This window comes from Monomorium pharaonis, chromosome 2 (assembly GCF_013373865.1).
Source record: "Monomorium pharaonis isolate MP-MQ-018 chromosome 2, ASM1337386v2, whole genome shotgun sequence".
NCBI classification, from domain to species: Eukaryota; Metazoa; Arthropoda; class Insecta; order Hymenoptera; family Formicidae; genus Monomorium; species Monomorium pharaonis.
Window position 1 is genome coordinate 12,103,269 of NC_050468.1, and position 18,036 is coordinate 12,121,304.

An 18,036-nucleotide genomic window follows, 5' to 3' on the forward strand; every position below is an offset into this window, starting at 1 on the left:
ATATGAATTATATATTATTATTGTTTCAAAAGATAGGAAAGATAAATATTGAGAATTAATGAAGATAAAAAAGTAGTGTTATCTTTAAGAAACATGTATACTTGTGTTTGGAAAGTTTTTTTTTTATTTATTCTCTTTGGAAATAGATATTATAAAAGATTAATCAAATGCGCGTTATAAAACTAATCTGACAAGTATATAATAGTTATGAATGATAGATTTCTCTAAAATTGGAATAAATAACGTTGAAGTGACAATCATTGATAAATAATCATAATTGTAAGAATTTCGATTGGAATTTGGTTCTATACCGGCTAAAAGGTATTAAAACTGCAGGTTTTTTAGGTTTTTTTCGGATCAAAGATAAGAAATTTCAATTATAAATATTTAAATTTTGGTTCTGGAACTACAAAGAAGAAAACAATAAAAAATTTAATTTGTAATAATTTATGGAGTAACAACGATTTTATTTTACTGCAGTTTTAAGTAAATAATATTTAAACGAGTAAAGACCACTTCGAATTGTCGATTAATTATGTAACCAGTATATAGCTATTCTACACTATAACGGAATTAATTGACAATTAATTTAACTGGAGGAGAAGTAATCCTAAATGGATTTGAATAAACTTTTTTACAAATATTTATTATAGTTTTAGTATATTTAGTATATTATAATTTTAGTTTATTAGTATATGTAAAAAATTTGATTTAATTTGTAACGCTATTTCTTCATAAAATTCGTAAATGAATATTATAAGGTTTTACATAAGAATCAAGAGTACAAAAGTTAAAAGACTTTTAAATTAATAAGAGAATTATGTTTCAATTTTTATACAAAAACATTCAAACGTTGTAATAGAACAATCTGTAAAATTTTTTAAATTTTTTGTAATGTACTTTAAAATATAACATACATTTTTAATAAAAAAACGATAGAAAATAAGTTAACTTGAGTAGAAAATTAGTTCTCTACGTGAGGATGGAGAAATTATCAAAATCTTATTTGTCCCGTAGCATAGCGTGAACATCTCTGTTATCTCTATCATCTATTCCAACTGTTCCAAGTCCGTTAATGGCTAACGTTATCAGCGTTGAACGATGCTAGAGCGCGAAGCGCATTGTCCGCGCTAAGCTGCAGCGTCGTTTTCAGAATTTAGCGACATGTGATCGGAGAGAGACCCAGTTACTCGTTCCCATGCGTTTTCCAATTCACTGCGGCTTAGATGTTAAACCCGTTTTGCTCCTCTCATACTATGCTTCGACGTATTCTGCTGCGGGAGTTATTTTTGAAATCAAATTAAATGCGAAAAGGAGGCGTGTCGGAAAATAATAAAAAATACGAATACATTAGCGGCAGAAAGGAGCACGCGACTAATTGTTATGCGTAATTCCATTCCTTTGCATAGTAACAATTAATTAGACCGTCGATAAAAGGTTGCGTGTATGCCTTCGACGTATTAAGGCAAACCTTCAAGACTGTACATTGCAAAGTCATTATAATCCTTCATTGATATGATTGATAAGAAATAGATGGACGATGTCATCTCGGCGAACAAATCATATTCATGATGTTTTAATTTATTTCTAACTTTTTCCTGTGCCATCCATATTTGACGATGCTCTCGGCGCCATTATCGTTGAGAATAAACAAAGATTGATTTATTTGCGATTTAACGAAGAATTGATTTTTACAGAATAAAAATGTCAATATGGAAGATATTTATTTCGTTCGTTCGTACATCACTTGTGCAAATCTTTTGCGAGTGCTACAAAGTTCAACGCGAAGAATCTCGGTCGTGGCATTCTCGCTGCATCGTGCACGTTTGTAGTCTTGCAACAAAAAGATTGGCGCGTGCATGAATATGTATGATCCCTAAAACTATTTCGGTTACTTTGGGGCTATTTAGAGGTACGGTATGTGAGGCCACGGAGAAAACAGCGTCAGAGAAAGAAGGAGAGAGAGGGAGAGAAAGAGAGAGAGAGAGAGAGAGAGAGAGAGAGAGAGAGAGAGAGAGAGAGAGAGAAAGAGAGAGAGAGAGAGGAGATTGGAATCAAATAGATCGATCAAACCTATTTGTTATGACGGCGGGTCTAATTGTCGTGATTATATCTTAACGTACGCAATTAATATAATTGCACGCTATTAATTTGGATGCGCTTTGGCCTGGTGTTCAAATAGCATGATGATTTGTAGTTATTCCTTAATACCATTCACATAATGTAAAGCGATATGAATTTTATATAAAACGTTTATTTACATTCTTGAATAGGACTTATTTAAAGTGTGATATATTATCAGATATTTATTAAATATTTATTAGCAATATTTATTTAATAAAATTAACATTTTTTATTATGTAGTAAACAAATCGTAAAAATAATAAGCCTACAAAATTATTAAAATATGTCAGATTGTAAAGATCAATTATTTTATACATGTAGATTAAACAATTTATTTTTACATGCAATAAAAGTTTGCGATATCAACGACAGTTTGCTGGCAGATTTATTCGCATTCGCGGCACTTGGATCAATGTTCAATAACGTTGCACGTCACGTTTTAGAGGTGAAGTATCGTCGCGTGAGAACGAGAGATTTCGGTAGTAACGGTATTTTTTAACTATATAGAATGACAAATTACATTACTTAAATGTTTGTCATGTTGGCCGCACGTGTAGCAATATAACTCTGTTTACTACAGAAATATTTTCGCCAATTTAAATAATAAAGAGAGCTACTATATATAAAAATCTTTTGACCTCGCGAAGATTAAACCTTTAATTGTACATATTTTCTGAAACAATTACATGTTTAAATTTGTAAAAAAGATTATAAAAAAGTATTTTTATTTTACATTTAATCTATGTATATAATTTAAAATAAAATAGTCTGTGGTTTAATATGTTTAATACGTTTTGTGTAGCGTAGATTATCGGTGATTTGCGCGGTATAGTTATATTTGAAAAAAATATATTGCACATAACTAAAAAAATATATAAAAGATTTATTAATATTGAGAAAAAGATTTATACGTACAATATACAAATTGTTGAATGAAACATATAGAACACAAAGCAAAAATATTGTTGAGTATAATTCGTAAAATATTTACTAATATTTTTAAATATTTATTCAATAAAATCAACATTTTTTAATTTATTTTTTATTTATTAGTAAGCAAATATTATATAGTAAACAAATCGTGAAATTGGCTATTTTGATTATTTCAGCACAAACCGTATTAAGAACGTTTTAGCTTTAAAATATTAGTTATCAGTATAAGTTATCAAAATTTAAAAAAGTTTTTTTAACCTTTTTTACTAATAAATGATAAAAAAATTTGGTCGTGAATCCGTTTTTTTGCTCTGAAACCAACTGTAAAGGAGATAAACAACGAAAAATGTGGCTCATAATGGGCTATGCAACGAAATGACCTACTTTACTGCAGGTTTTTTAGACAAATAACTTTTAAACAAATAAATATGGATTCAAATAAACTTTTGCACAAATATTTATTAGAGTTTTATTAATAGAAAAGAAGGTAGTATTATAGACTTTGTAGATGTTATGGCCACTTGTAATATTTAACAATTTTAATAATTACTTAAATAATCGTTTACTTAGTAGTCTACAATTGTATAATTAACGATTAATATGTTAATACACAACAAATGACATTTGTTATAAAGCAAATTTTGAAACTTTTTTCAGATATATTTTAGCGCTAAATTACACTTTTTTTTTTATTCTTTTTAAATTAGAAAGTATTATTACACAAATATATATATATTTAAATATTTGCTTCTTTAATAATTTTTATATTTTTTGACATGTTTCGAATTATAGAAAATTAAGCAATACAGAATTTTGGATTTTGTTAATGTAGCCCTCTTAAGTCTGTTGATGTTTTAACAGGCTTCTTTGTCGAAGTTTTTATATCGAAATAATTATTAGATAATTTGATTGTAGTTTTATTGCTAATCTATAGTTTATATTATTAGAACAAAATAGACGCACGCGTAGCGTGTTCAATTTCCAAATATAAATAAAAAAACAAATATAACAAATATATATTTCCATTTCTATTTATTTATTTCATTTATCTATTTATCTTTTAGCTATTCATTAATGTTCTATCTATCTATTTGTTTATCATTTGTATATCAATTATCCAACCATCTAGTTTTTTTTATATCGGGGGAGGGGAGTGAATTCTCATGGATAATCTCAGACTCTCGTCGAAGGTTATGCTATAGTTTACATGTATTACGTATTTTTAATATTGTAATCTATATACTGAAAAGCGATCATGCATATGTACATATATTTGCATATTTTGCAATATATTTTCTCTTTATTTTGAATATTATATATGTATAACCTTATAACGAGACACTGTTTTTTAAATATAAAACCATTTTTTAAATCTATTTTAGTGGCCACATTATCACTCATGCTTTTATTTGACCTATTATGCAGTGTAGCTATGCTTTTAAAAATAAATATGTTATAATTTTGAGTCTAGAATTTATTAAAGGACACTTTGATAGCGTGTATGTTAAGTTTTTAATATATTGATATTTAAAATATTGATTATTAACAAAGTTATTTTATAAAATGTAAATGAGGAGTTATACCTAATAATATCACATTCTCTTATTTTATATGTAAATATTTTAATTTAATTTAAAATGTTATTAGTTATTAATACTTTTTTTTATAAAATTGGCAAATAAGTACAAAACGCGGTAAGATTAAATAACAAGCAAAAAATAAAATGACTTTTGAATCAGTATAAAAATTATACTTAAATTTTACACAGATATTTGAACATAATAATTGAGCACTCTATAGAATTTTAAAATTTTTAGTAATATTTTAAAAAATATGCTACATATATACGTAATTAATTTTTTAAAAATTATTTTAAAGCATTAAAAGAATTATTTCGAATTTATATGTGTGAAAGCGAGAGGTATTTTTAACATATATGTAAGTACTACTAGTTCATACAACATCTCTTGATGCAATTTTTATACGAATCTTTTTTACTCACTGCCTAAAATCCTAAATCATGACAGATGATGGAGAATTATTGCTCCGCCATGTATATCGTCGCTTTGCTTCGGCGTACCGTTGTTTTTGCTGTAGAAAACGTCAGTCCCATTGCCCGTTTGCGAAACCCGCGGCGTTTTTGTATCGTGGCTGCCATAAATCAGAGTGAAACAAAATGGGCTATACGTAACGCTCCGTTTCGACGGTCGAGTCGGATATCACGGAGCCGCGGTAAGGCGCGAGTGAACTCGGCACGGACCCAAAAATTAGTTGGCGGATCGGCTCCACACTGGGAGCACAATCGTAATCATGTCTGACCATATGTCGGATACAGTTAGAAATCATCTCGCGCGTGTGTTCTACTTCCGGTTCTACGATCCGCGCGCGGACGGTAGAAGTAGGTAGAATAGTAGAACGTGTGTAATCGCGATTGATGCATGTAGCTTAATGCGTGTTTACTTTGTCAACAGCCGAACCGTCAACAGCGTGTACGCGAAGTTTAACATTGCACAAGCCAGACGTGGCTGTCGCTGCGCGAGCTTGCGTTTGCGCGAGACAAACATGTTTTTACGTTGACATACGAGTAGATATTGTGTATTACAATTTCAATAAATTCAGCAAAAACAACGTATAATAATATGATGCCGTGATTTCACTTTAACTTTCTGAATTGTTGAAAAATTGAGAATTTTGCGTGACGCATCGGCTAAATAAAGCAAAGTTCCGCAAACGCGACAGGGCTGCGTCGCGTCGAAAATGTACAGTGCAGATCTGATTTGAATGGAGTATCAGCGGCCCCGATATGATATACGTGGAAGCAAATAAATCGGTGATGGCCTCGAGCTTACGCCGTAGGTCGGAAAGCCGGTAAAGCGCGAGCTTGTTTCATTTTGGCGACACGAGATTCGCTCGATTACCAGGCCGCGGATAAATTACGAGCTTAACTCGACAGAAACTGCGTGCGATCGGAAGCTATCCGGACCAGAAGCGAATATGTAATCGAAATTCAAACTTCAAATCCCCAGTTGCCGAGGAATCGACGTGGAATAACTTCGTGCAGAAATGTTTCCTAGTTTTTCTTTACATGGACGAAATGGGATAAGTAAAATTTAAGCAAGGAGAAAATGTATACATTAGTTTTTATATATAATTATTCCGACATGGAATTTGAATTGTCTTTGATTCTTCGCAGAATTAAAATATAATTTTAAGAATTTTATAGATAAATTAAATACTTTAGTACTAGAAATACCGATTTTTTCATTCACTAAAAACCCAAGTGAATAAATTAATTTGAAAATAAAGAACGTGATTAACCATTTGATGCTACGCATCGCGATTTGCATTTTATATTAAAAAATGCTCCTACATCGAGTCGCGATGTGCAATTGACAATGCTCTTGGATTTTATTATAAAATTTTTATTATAAAATGGAACAAAGCTATCGCCGCTGCGCTATCGCACCTCGTGACACTACTCGATAAAATTTTTGCAATAACCCTTTGCAATCAAATAATTAAAAATTAAATATTCTATTAATATAAAAAACATAATTATTAAAAAATTAAAAAAATTTTGAAAAACGTATCACGATAACGCTAAAGTGACATTAAAATAAATAAAATAATTGATCGAAATAACAATTTTTAATAATTTTGACGCTTTTTTGATATCATAATAACGTTTTGTCTTGCTTTAGTACTTTTTAATGTAAGAAATATCAAGATTGGAAAATAATTCGTTATTTGCTTAACTTTTAAGTTGCTTTATAATATTTCAAATTTATTAGTCACTATATTTGCATTTAACAGAATGGAGTGATCAATTATTTTCGGAAAAAATTACGATATAAACGTTGAAGTTGAGTACTGTATTGTTTAAAACAAGCTTTAAACTATTGATTTATGATGATTTTATTGCAAAGTTTGAATTTGGCGAACTTTTTAGCCGAAAAAGATTAATCCCATAATTTTGATAATGTAATATATTCCAAATATAAAATTAATTAATTTATTATTAATTATTAATTTAGTAATATATTAAATACATTTTAATTAAAATTTTTTAACAACTGTAATTTATTATATGTAAAATAATGCAACATATAAATTAAGTGTTTAGCATAATAAGTAAAATAATTTTACGATGTGAGAAATATAAGATTCTTGTATTAAAAATATTAATAAACATTATTAAAAATTATCAAACGGAAAAGTAATGACTCGTTACTTTGTAAATAACTACAACTATAATATGTTATCTACTTTTCACATACTTTTTATAAACTTTTTTAATAACGGTAACAAATTATTTTTTTAAAGAGAAAATGTATAACTAATTAATTACTTTTACAAATTAATCTAAGTTTGAGAAATATAATTAAACTAAAAATAGAGACAATAATAGTTGTCTTAGTATTAAATTAAATTTGTCGTATTTTTAAAATAAAATAACATTGGTTATATGTCATTTGTGTTTTTAACATTTTTCGATTATATTTGTATCATGGAAAAAATGGGAGAAACGCGTTTACATGGTGCATCAAGACATCGAGTAAACTTGCACGCATATTCTTAGGTCGCGTTCGCCAATTTAGCAAGGCTCTAAGGTTACGTGCCTGCCATACAGGCGCGCTTAAATCCATATAAATACCCAGGCTCATGAATCTATCCATTAATCAGATTGGCGATAGGAGCTCGACGCCTGAGTGATTTCAACCCCTCTGCCACCCCTGGGATGTTTCTTTTTTCTTCTGCGAGCCTCTTCGCAGGAATGCCTCCAGCACGGCTGGCTCCAGAGGTCACTAGAAGGTGGCAGCACTTTCATTAAAATTCGACACGAACCTTCTGCGAGAATCCAATGTGTGCTGTATATACACATACGTACACAATATACATACGTACAGCATATATATGTATATATGTATGTATATATATATGTGTGTGTGGGTGTGTGTGTGTGTATATGTATATGTACAACGGTTAGGTACCAGTCGTGTTGGAAACGTACGATCCCCGGTGGCACGAGTGAGTGCAGGGATTCATGTGTAGGTGCGAAGTCGGGGAGGACTTGGCCTGCGTTTCGTGGATTGTGAGAGGAATATCGTTTAGTCACCGTCCCGCCCACCCCCTTAGAGAGAAGGGTTGAGGAGACGTGCGCGGAAGTGCTAGAGCCAATTTCGATTACCAATTGTGGTTCCTGCTGCTTACGATGACGTTTCCAATGTCCGCTAACGAATCTTTGTAATTGCACGGGTCTCTTTCCTCCAGTAGCTCAGACTTTTTAACCAGCGACCTGGATTTTTTTCCAGATTTATCCATTAACGTTTTCTTGGTGATGAGAATGAAAAAGACGGTCGATTCTATCATTTGCAGTTATCCCGAAAACTCTTCTCAAGTTTTTAGTCAAGTCTTTTGGAACCGAGTCCTATGTTAAGATTTCATAGTAAAATCTATTTAACATTTTTAATTCTGAACTCGAGCATTGCTCGGAGTACATGTTTTAAACAAACGAATGAATTCAGAGAACAGCTAAGGGCGCTTCAACAGAAGAAACAGAACTAAATAAATGGTAATTAAAGACTCAGAAATTAAAGACTTCAGGCTGCTGAAAGCACCAAGATTAATCGAGAAATTGTACGTGTTATAAGAGACATTTCCTTCATTTATAAGCCAAGGAACATAGTAACATTGACTATTCTATGACTTGTTTCCCAATTGTTCGGTAGGTTTAAATTCTATCCTCGCGGTAAAACGCCGAATCGGTCGTTTCAGTGCACTTCCATATGCATTTACAGTCGCAATCCGAATAATGAATAAACCTCGTGACTTTCTTAGATGCGCGTACCTCGCTATTTCTTTTTATCTAAAAGAATTCCACAACCTTTTTTTAATGTCATCAACGCAGTGGCGGGAAAATTTATCTCCGCTGGCGAATTATTCGCGCAACCGCGAGAGACTACTGCATCAAGTAAGTTTATGATTTTCACGGGTTTGCAAGCTAACGATGCTCTCCGTACGGTTTGTCGTGAATCTTATCTATAGAACAGCGTAAAGTTTACAGTGTAAAGTAACTTAGCCATAGCTGACATTACACGTTTCAACGTTCGCCTACGTAATTTGATCCTCACGTTTTGCACGGTCCAACTTTAAACTTCTAAATTAATCTTATTAATAGCCTGATGTTAATCGAGATTTACAAGATATGTAAAAACATGCACTTTTTGTCTTAATAAATTAAAGATTTAAATTACTAATAAATTAATTGATTTTACATTCCCTGATGTTTATCGATCCTGTTTACCGCGCATGAATAATTTTTATCTTTCAGCACGTTCCACTTTGAGCCGTGTAAGTCGTTACTTTGCTATTTCCTCTTCCAAATCTAGGCGTATCGCGTTCAAGGTTACGTCCCGCATGCAAATTCGCGATTATTTTGCGGAACTCTCGTACATCTCTTTCGCGAAACCGCCGCAAAATTTATTGGCTTTGACGACAGAGAGGCACGAGACGTACGAGCTTCGATTTGTCGATGGTGAGAATTATTTAGAATAGCATGGACCGAATCCACAGAGGGTTGGACGATTATCGCGCGAGGACAGACGACGCAGAGCGAGCAATTCGGTTTCTAAAACGGGTGATCCCCGAACTGGGCGATTTCCCTACCATGTGTGTTACGTCTCGACATTAATTTGCATCCTCGATAATCCTTTATTTATAACCTCCAATGAGTTTTATTAGGAATAGGTGGCCAGCCAGCTGGGTAGGTAGGTAGGTAGGTAGGTAGGTAGGTAACGAATACCATTGGTAGTTTTGCAGGAATTGGCACGGTAGTGCACTCACACGCTGAGCATAAAAGTGGTAAATAGACGTCGGTACGCGAGGAATTGAGAGAAAGAGAGAGATAGTGAATGAGGGGATAACGGCGGTGCAAGGAGACTGAGGAGAGGCGGCGACCAAGGGGGTTGGATTCGAGGGTGAGATTCGACAGACACTGTGGACAGAGACAGGGCCGAGGGCAGGGGTAAGGGCTGTGGCTGGGGCCGGATAGTCGGACCTGACCAAGAGAGATAGAAAGAGAGAGAACGATCTCCCTAACGGGGTGGTGGTAGGTGCCAGTAGGGCTGGTAGGGGCTGGAGGACTCCGGGACAGTATGTGGAGGGGAGTCTTTGCACGGAGAGGGATGAAGAAGAGGGAAGAGAGGTGCGAGGGGAGAGACGGAGGTCGAGAGTCGAGGGCTGCCTCACTCTGCGGCTCCCGCCGCTCGGGAGCAGACACGCGGGGCCAAAAGACTAATTTGAACTATTTTATTAACAAAAACAAAAACATTACATATTTGTAAATAACACTACTAACAACTGTAAACACGAAACAACAACACATTTCTCCTAAGGACTCTCTTTAAATCTTACACCCATAAGACAACCGTCTGTAAAAAGAAAGAAAGGGATAGGAAGGAAAGAAGGAAAGAAGAAAGAGACGAGTGGAAAAAGCGCGCGCGGCTGGGCAGAGAGAAAGATAGAGAGGAGAGTGAAAGAGAAAGTGGGAGAGAATAGGAGAAGGAAAGAGAGGGACGTATGACGAGGTAACTCCGGTTTTCTTTTTCAAAGTAAACGTGTAATACAAGTCCACAATTCACACAAGCCAATACACAGTAAAGAAGAAACAAATTACAAAAGAGTCAAATCGTCTATTTTCTGAAGTTATTCCTCAGTCGGACTGGTGCGCGGCGCGGCGGGAGTGAAGAAGACGAGACGAGAGTATAAACGCGCGAGAGAGAGAGAGAGAGAGAGAGAGAGAGAGAGAGAGAGAGAGAGGGATCGCGAAAAACAAAATCATAAAAAAGAGAGCACGCGTCGGCTGCTACGGGATAATCGCATTTTAAGTTCTCTCTGTACTGTGTGACCCTTACATTATTTTGTCCCTCCGATAGGGACGGGTTCAGTGTTGTAACTTAGAATATAAGAAGACTAAAACGAGCTCCAGAACGCACAACAAAAGATAGAAAAAGTCAGAAAGAAAAAGAAAGAGAGACAAAGAAAGAGCAAAGAGAGACCTGGGATTCCGGAAGCGAGAAGAAGAAAGAAGTCGGAAAGGGAAGAATAGTGTGTGGTTGTGACTGGAAACGCGTCCGCGTCCTGGAACATCCACGAGAAACGAAAAAAGAGAATCGGAATCGCGAGCAGCAATCAACGAGGGACAGGAGGAAGAAACGTTCACGAAAAAAGACGGCTCCGAGCGTCGTGTAGAGATTCAGTGGAGCTCCAATTTTTTATACTAGAAAAAGAATCTAACAAAAAAAGGCGTGAAAGAGAGAGAGCGAAAGCGAAAGAGCGAGCGAGCGAGAGAGAGAGAGAGAGAGAGAGAGAGAGAGAGAGAGAGAGAGAGAGAGAGAGAGAGAGAGAGAGACTCAGGAGAATCAAGGAGAGTGCGAAGGGGGAACGGAGAATCGATCCTGTCCGTGTTTTCGCGTGCACTTCCACGTGTGTCCTTCGATACGACGAAACTGCGAGAACTTCCCATTCAAAGGAGAGCTTTCGTAGAGACGGGGGATAGCAAAACGGAGAAGTGACACGTTCGTTACACCAACGTCGATCGATATCCGGTCTCGAATAACATAATTCGGCTCGTGTGCACGCTCCTTTGGGGGATATGTCCTGCCGTTCCAGAGGGAGTCGTCGTCATCCGGGAGCACAATCTTCGCAACGCCGAGGACAACGTCAATCCGAGTGCCGTCCCTGCGTCCTGGACCCTGCGGCTGGCAAGCTGTCCTGACGAAAAAAGGACCGCCCCCTCAGCTCGTCCCGATCGAAGCAACGCGATCATCGACGGACAGCAGTCATATCAAATACGCAATCATCCCCCAAACACGCGGACCCGTCGCGACAAAGGGTCCGCCCAGGAATGCCCGCCAGGGCCCAGCCACGCTCCCGTCTCGCGTACGTTCAAGGACGATGACGATCGGCCAAGACGATCGGTAAGATCCAAGCAGCGCGGGCACGCGCCAGCGTCACGGAGATGGCGGGCTACAATCATTCGAATCCACAGCATGTCGTCTACCACGCGACCTACCCGACGCCCCTCGCCCCAAGTGAGTTTATCTGCTGTTTACGCATCCGGCGTAGAGAACCGTGCAACATTTCACACGACACGTCACGCGTTGGATCACACGGCACGTGGTATAGTCCCCCGGTACCTTCAATTTATCGTGCGAGGAGGGGAAGATTAAAGTTTTTGACACTAATTGTATTGGATAAAGGGAATTCAAGAACCATTCTTGATCGTTTCTCTTATTGTAAGAAAAGGCTAAATTAATCTGTAGGTTAAGAAATGAAAGCTTCCTTATTCTTTTTCGATTTATCGTAGAAGTTAGAGCTTATTTGACATCGTTGTTGATTGTATTAAAGAGGGTTTGAGAGTCTTCATAGTTTCTAATTTATCCAGAGGAAGCTTAATCTGTGAGTTGCTGATGAATGAGAGAAATCTCTTGCTCATTTTTACTTCTTTCTTCACTTAAGAATGAGATTCATCAACAGCGCACGTTTCCAAACGGTCTCTCACTTTCTTTCAACAAATTATGCGATTTCAAAACTTTGCGTTGTAAAATTTAATTTTTCCTGTTATTTTATACTTTAGATTATAAATAAAAAGTTTCGATTATTTTAGTACATTTTTTTATCGGGCAAGGTTATAAAAAGATGAAATTGACACGTAAAATTTTGTACTTAAAATGTAATCATTTTTAACGTATCAAAACGTTAAAAAGTTTTAGACAAGTAAACTATCATTTCACCATTACGAAATTTAGGAAATCGCGGTGACTGCACTTAAGTATCATACTTATGATTGAAAGTTTAGTTAATGGCGCCTAGTTTCGACGAGTTTTGCGAATCAATGAATATTGCATAGACCACAGGCGAACGGAGCGCCATTAAATAAATATTTGATTTCCTTGGATAATTCCTGGCTAACTCTGAGTATTTTCGGCAAATGTTTCGCTAAAGACGAAACTTATCTTAAACTCGCTATTATTTATTAGATCTAGAAGGAAGATTACATAGTGATCAGCTATTGAATAGACGTGCGGATATAAGCTACAGAATATGACACGTTTATGCGTTGATTTTTAATCGCATAAAGAAATTCTGAAGAATCTTCATGGAAAAAAATGCAATAAATTTATTCTGGCTGATAAAAGCATAACAAGGTTATCATAAAGTATGCGATCATAAAAATTTTATAACTGCAATCGTGATTTAAATACATATAAAAATATGGTGTGCCAAATTTGCTCTCGTTTCTGCCATTATTTTTTTGCCAGAGGGCGATTTTTTCGCGAATGTTCCGTGTGTAAATGCGCGTGTATTCGTGAAAGAAAGTTTCTTCTTTCAGTGAAACTGTAACAAAAGTTGTATCAAACGGATGAATTTCGTTATCTCCCCGGCAACTTTATGGCTACTTTGGTCGTATCGATTCAATTTTACATAATGGATTGCATAAAGTATAAAACGTGTGTTTCGTTACAATAGCGTGGGGATTTTTATCATATTTTGCATTTGTATTATAAAGGATGGTACTTCAAGAATGCACGACGCATGATATTGCCGATATATCATGCTGGAGAGCACAGATGTCCCGTGCGTAATATCAATAATATCGAGAGGAAACGCAAACGCTGCGAAACGGAAGCATTTTGTCAAGCAAATAGCCGCCCGCTTGATGTCTCGATGTAACAGAAATATTCTCGAATTCCAATAATTCAAGACCAGAATTATACACTCGAATCTCATGATATTTGCAGAAGGATGAATTATTTTTCGCGCTTAATACGCTACAAATTTTCTATGAGTTTTTTTTAATTTTTATTTATTTATTTATTTTATTAAACAGATTAATGTCTTTACTAAGTACTAGGTTTTTATTAAATCTGCTATAATAAATATTAACAAATTTTTCTTAAATAGATAGCATACACACCATAGTTAATTAAAAGTGCTTTTTTAAATATTCTCGAAAGATTACTTTTTTTATATGCTTACGTCTATTTTCAACGTAGATTAACTTTAATCTCAATTTAATTTACTCTTAATCTTTTTCTAATTATAAGAATGAAAGAGAAAGATGAAAAAAATAAGTTAAATCAAGATTGAAGTTAATCTACTTTTTAAATCTCGCACAGTAACACGTTACTCTGCGAGAATGAAAATTGAGTTTCTGCAATTTATTTAAGTAATTTTCCACTCTAATAAGGATAAAAAGTCACTTCTCCAGTTTTATTTAGCCTTACAGGAGTGAATTTTAACTCTTATTGAATGGTAAATCACTTGCATAATTACACGAGCTTAATTTTTACTCTACGAGATAACAACAGCACATTGATAAAAATGGATATTAGAGCAACTTTGTTAATTATTTACGTTAACACACTGTACACATACACGTATAAGAAATAAAAACGAATTATTACGGTTACCGTTTTAACTTTCTAAACTTCTTATTGTATTTCTGTGGGTCTTACTTGAAATAGTAATCGTGCAAAAGCATGCTAAGGTTCGCGGTAAAAGAATCTTTAGACCGTCGATTTTTATTTTGCATTCTAACGGGGAGGTAGGGTAGTATGTTCGTGGAAGGTGCAATCTATTACAAGTGCTATTTTATGGCGAGCGTGCATAATATACATGGCTTAGATCGATGGAGCTTTTCGATCGGTTGTGTATAAACAGAGTTAATGACACATACCACGTAACGTTAAAGCTGCTCGCACTCTGCGTGCCAGTGTAATGCTCGTGACACAATAACGATCCGCTCGTCGATCCGCTGTAAAACTGTCACGATCGATCAACACGCACGTCGCCGACATAAATTTAGGTATTCCTTTAAATAATGTAATGGGTTACGGAACGAATCGCTTTCTGAAATTGATGTTTTCTACGATTATACATTTTCTAGCGCGAGAACAGCTATTAATTGAGATAATTTATCACGCAGATGGCGACCCGATAAAGCTTCCCGAAAATCTGGAAACCTTGCCGCGAGCTGAACACTTTCCAACTCAGAGGCATCGATGGAACACCAACGAGGTAAGCCATTCGTCGCTTGTTCGTTAGACGCGAATATTAAATTCATGGGTCAATAGAAAACACACACGTGTAACCTAAATATTCAAAGATCTGTCGATACCATATTTTCCGATTGCATGACATCGTGTTAATAACGCTTTTGAATTGCAATTTGAATTGCATGCTGCACAATTCGACAATTAAATGTTTATTATATGTAAATAAGAATTTAGCCACCTAAGATATAATTTTAATAAGAATATTATATACCAATATATTTCGAGGAAGTAGAGTTGAAAAAATATTTGATTTTTATTTAAGAACATTTTTACGTTGTACATATTATATTAATTTAAAAATATATTTTTTATTTCACGTTGAAACGTTTTCTTATATTAGATATCTAAGTGTTAGCAAAAGCTCTTTGCTAATCTGCAGGGTTATTACCACATGTAGTAATTCGGACGTGTAATATGTCTGGAATTTAACGACGGACTGCATTTTGGAACGAAACGGGGCCAAAGTATCAAGTACCAATGTATCTTACGTATGGATGCACTTGCATTCTGGCTCTCGGAGCCGCATCCCTCTTTGCGGCGGTCGCGTGCCCGGCCGCGAATTCCGGCGCTATAACGGACCGATCCGGTATTACCGGAATTCCGATGGACCATTCCGCGCGTCGTCCCTTTTTTCCGGCGTTAAATTTTATCGTGACCTCGCCGAGAGACCGGGGAGCGGATGTATATATTTACGGAAGACTACGGGAGTAAAGTGGGAAGGTAAATAACGCGCGCTCGTTCATGTTGGTTCGCGGCGCGGTTAGGGAGGATAGATGCAGCCAATGCAGCCTTCGCTTGTGTGCAGGCATGCAGGGTCGACGTTAAGGGTGAAGCTGCTTGAATGTGAAAGCTTCAGGGGCGGCAAATTTCGAGAGCGTAATTAACTCGTAATGCATTTCAATTTTAATGATAGATCCCTCGATACACTTAGACTGTCAAAGTGTAACACCAGAACACTAATAACTTTGATTAGTCGCAAGTGACTAAAGAGGAGCCCTTCGCGATTTTATAATACGTATGTACGTGTTTTATTTTGTGCGTGTGTATGTGTATGTGTATTATGATAATAAAGAGGTTTCAAAATATCATTTTGTTCTGATTATTTTACTTGTTTTATCAAAATAGCATTGATTAATAACGTTTAATAATATTTAAGAAGGAAAGAAATAATTTTTTTAATTGCCATTTTGATTTTATTATTTATCCAGATTTCTTTTATTGTCTCTTCACGCCTGCTTTGCTGTACGAGATACGTGTCGGTTGGCATTGATTCCCAAAATTTTATCGGGCCGCCTGAGGTATTGCGAGGGCGAGGGGAGGGGAGGAGGGAGGTTGCTGTTTCAGCATTTCGCCTGAGGAGGTGAAATTCCTGGTCACGACCCTGGCGTCGTCGGTGTGTGCAGCGGCGCGGCTCCACGGCGATGTGTGCAGCGCGCCGGCAAGGGTGCACGTACCCACACCCGCGCGCTGCACACGTAGACCGGCTTGCACCGATGCAGTCCACACCGCTACACTCTGACCCAGGTCGGTCGGCCTCCGATCAATAGCTGGAGCCAGCGAGAGCTCGCAGCCGGCGGCGCTGAGCTTTTCAGTATCGCCAAACGAAACTCAATTGCGATTCCTGTACGCGCAACGACTATCATTGTGAATGATAAGTCGACCGTCCTCTTTGTACCTTCATTCCCTCGTCTATCCCTCGTTACCTTCCCGAATTGGTCTCCCTCCCCGATAAGTACCGGAAATTAAAAGCTCCTAGAGAGTCGTCGACACACCATCTTCCTGAGGTGTCCTCATGCTGACGAGGAGAAAGAGAAAACGTCTCTCTTTATCTTCTTTTCTTCTGCTCCCTTTCGATTTCCACTATTTCATTCACTAGTTTATTCTTGCTATCGATGCAATCGTCCACCTCCGAAGCAATGAAAATTGACTTCTTATCTGAACGAATCTATTAAATTCCATATTATCGCTGCAGCAATTTCGTCCTTCCTTATTCCGATGAGTTCGGTTTTCGTTGCCCGCGATACTCGATGAAACGGACATCGGCGGCATCGATTTTCTAATGGTGAAGGCGCATTTAAGGCTGTTGGATACCGAGAAGATATTTAAATGATATTCAAACGCGACGGACGCGGCACCGTGTGCATCGCTAATGAGGCCAACAGAGGCGGAGGGGCCGGAATACTGTGTCACAGTATTTGCCTTATCCGGTACCTATATCATCAAGTCCCTGGGGGTCCTTTGAACATTATCGATTGCGCGAGCCAACAAATTTGAGCTTTGTTGAAGAACAGGAATCACGCAAAGTGATTTATACCAATGTTGATACGCGCTCTGGAAATAGAACTGACAACTTCTTCCCCGGTTGACTATATTTATAATCATCGATTAGATAGTTTATGTGAAAGTATGCCAATTTCACAGACTAACACTCTCGGTGAAATAATAAAATTTCCTCCTGTTTTCATGAATACTATTCAGCGATAGCGTCTATCTCCTCCGAAGTTTCGCAGTTATTTGAACGTTTTTATTTCTATCGCTAACTAGTTTCGTGTAAAGAGAACTTACATGTACATAGAATCCAAATTTCTTTTTCTCTATTCAACTTCTACTTAATTTCTTGTATATAAAGAGAGATTCCACGTACATAAAGTTCAAGTCTTTCTCCATCTTTTTCATTTGGTTGTAATTTATAAATATTATAATAAAGAATTTAGCATATTATTTAGCCTTTTTGGATTTCTTAAACAGTATTTCTTGAACAAAAGTTAGAATAAAACTATAAAAATATAAATATAAATTAATATAAATAGAAAAAGTTCTTTATTAAATGTTATAACAGTTTTTATAAGAATGTATCATA

General features: G+C 36.0%; 1 protein-coding gene across 5 annotated transcripts in view; it reads left to right on the forward strand.

Annotated features, from left to right (window-relative positions):
• The window catches only part of LOC105833259 (calmodulin-binding transcription activator 1), a 59,089-nt gene that overhangs the window by 17,544 nt on the left and 23,509 nt on the right, over positions 1-18,036 (forward strand). For 4 of the 5 annotated variants that reach the window (XM_036283320.1, XM_036283317.1, XM_036283319.1 and 1 more), the window contains exon 4: positions 15,047-15,138. In XM_036283320.1, the coding sequence (XP_036139213.1) occupies positions 15,047-15,138 (92 nt within the window). Of the gene's footprint in view, positions 1-8,023; positions 12,150-15,046; positions 15,139-18,036 lie in introns of those variants that run through there. The other variant, XM_012674844.3, reaches the window with a different exon arrangement.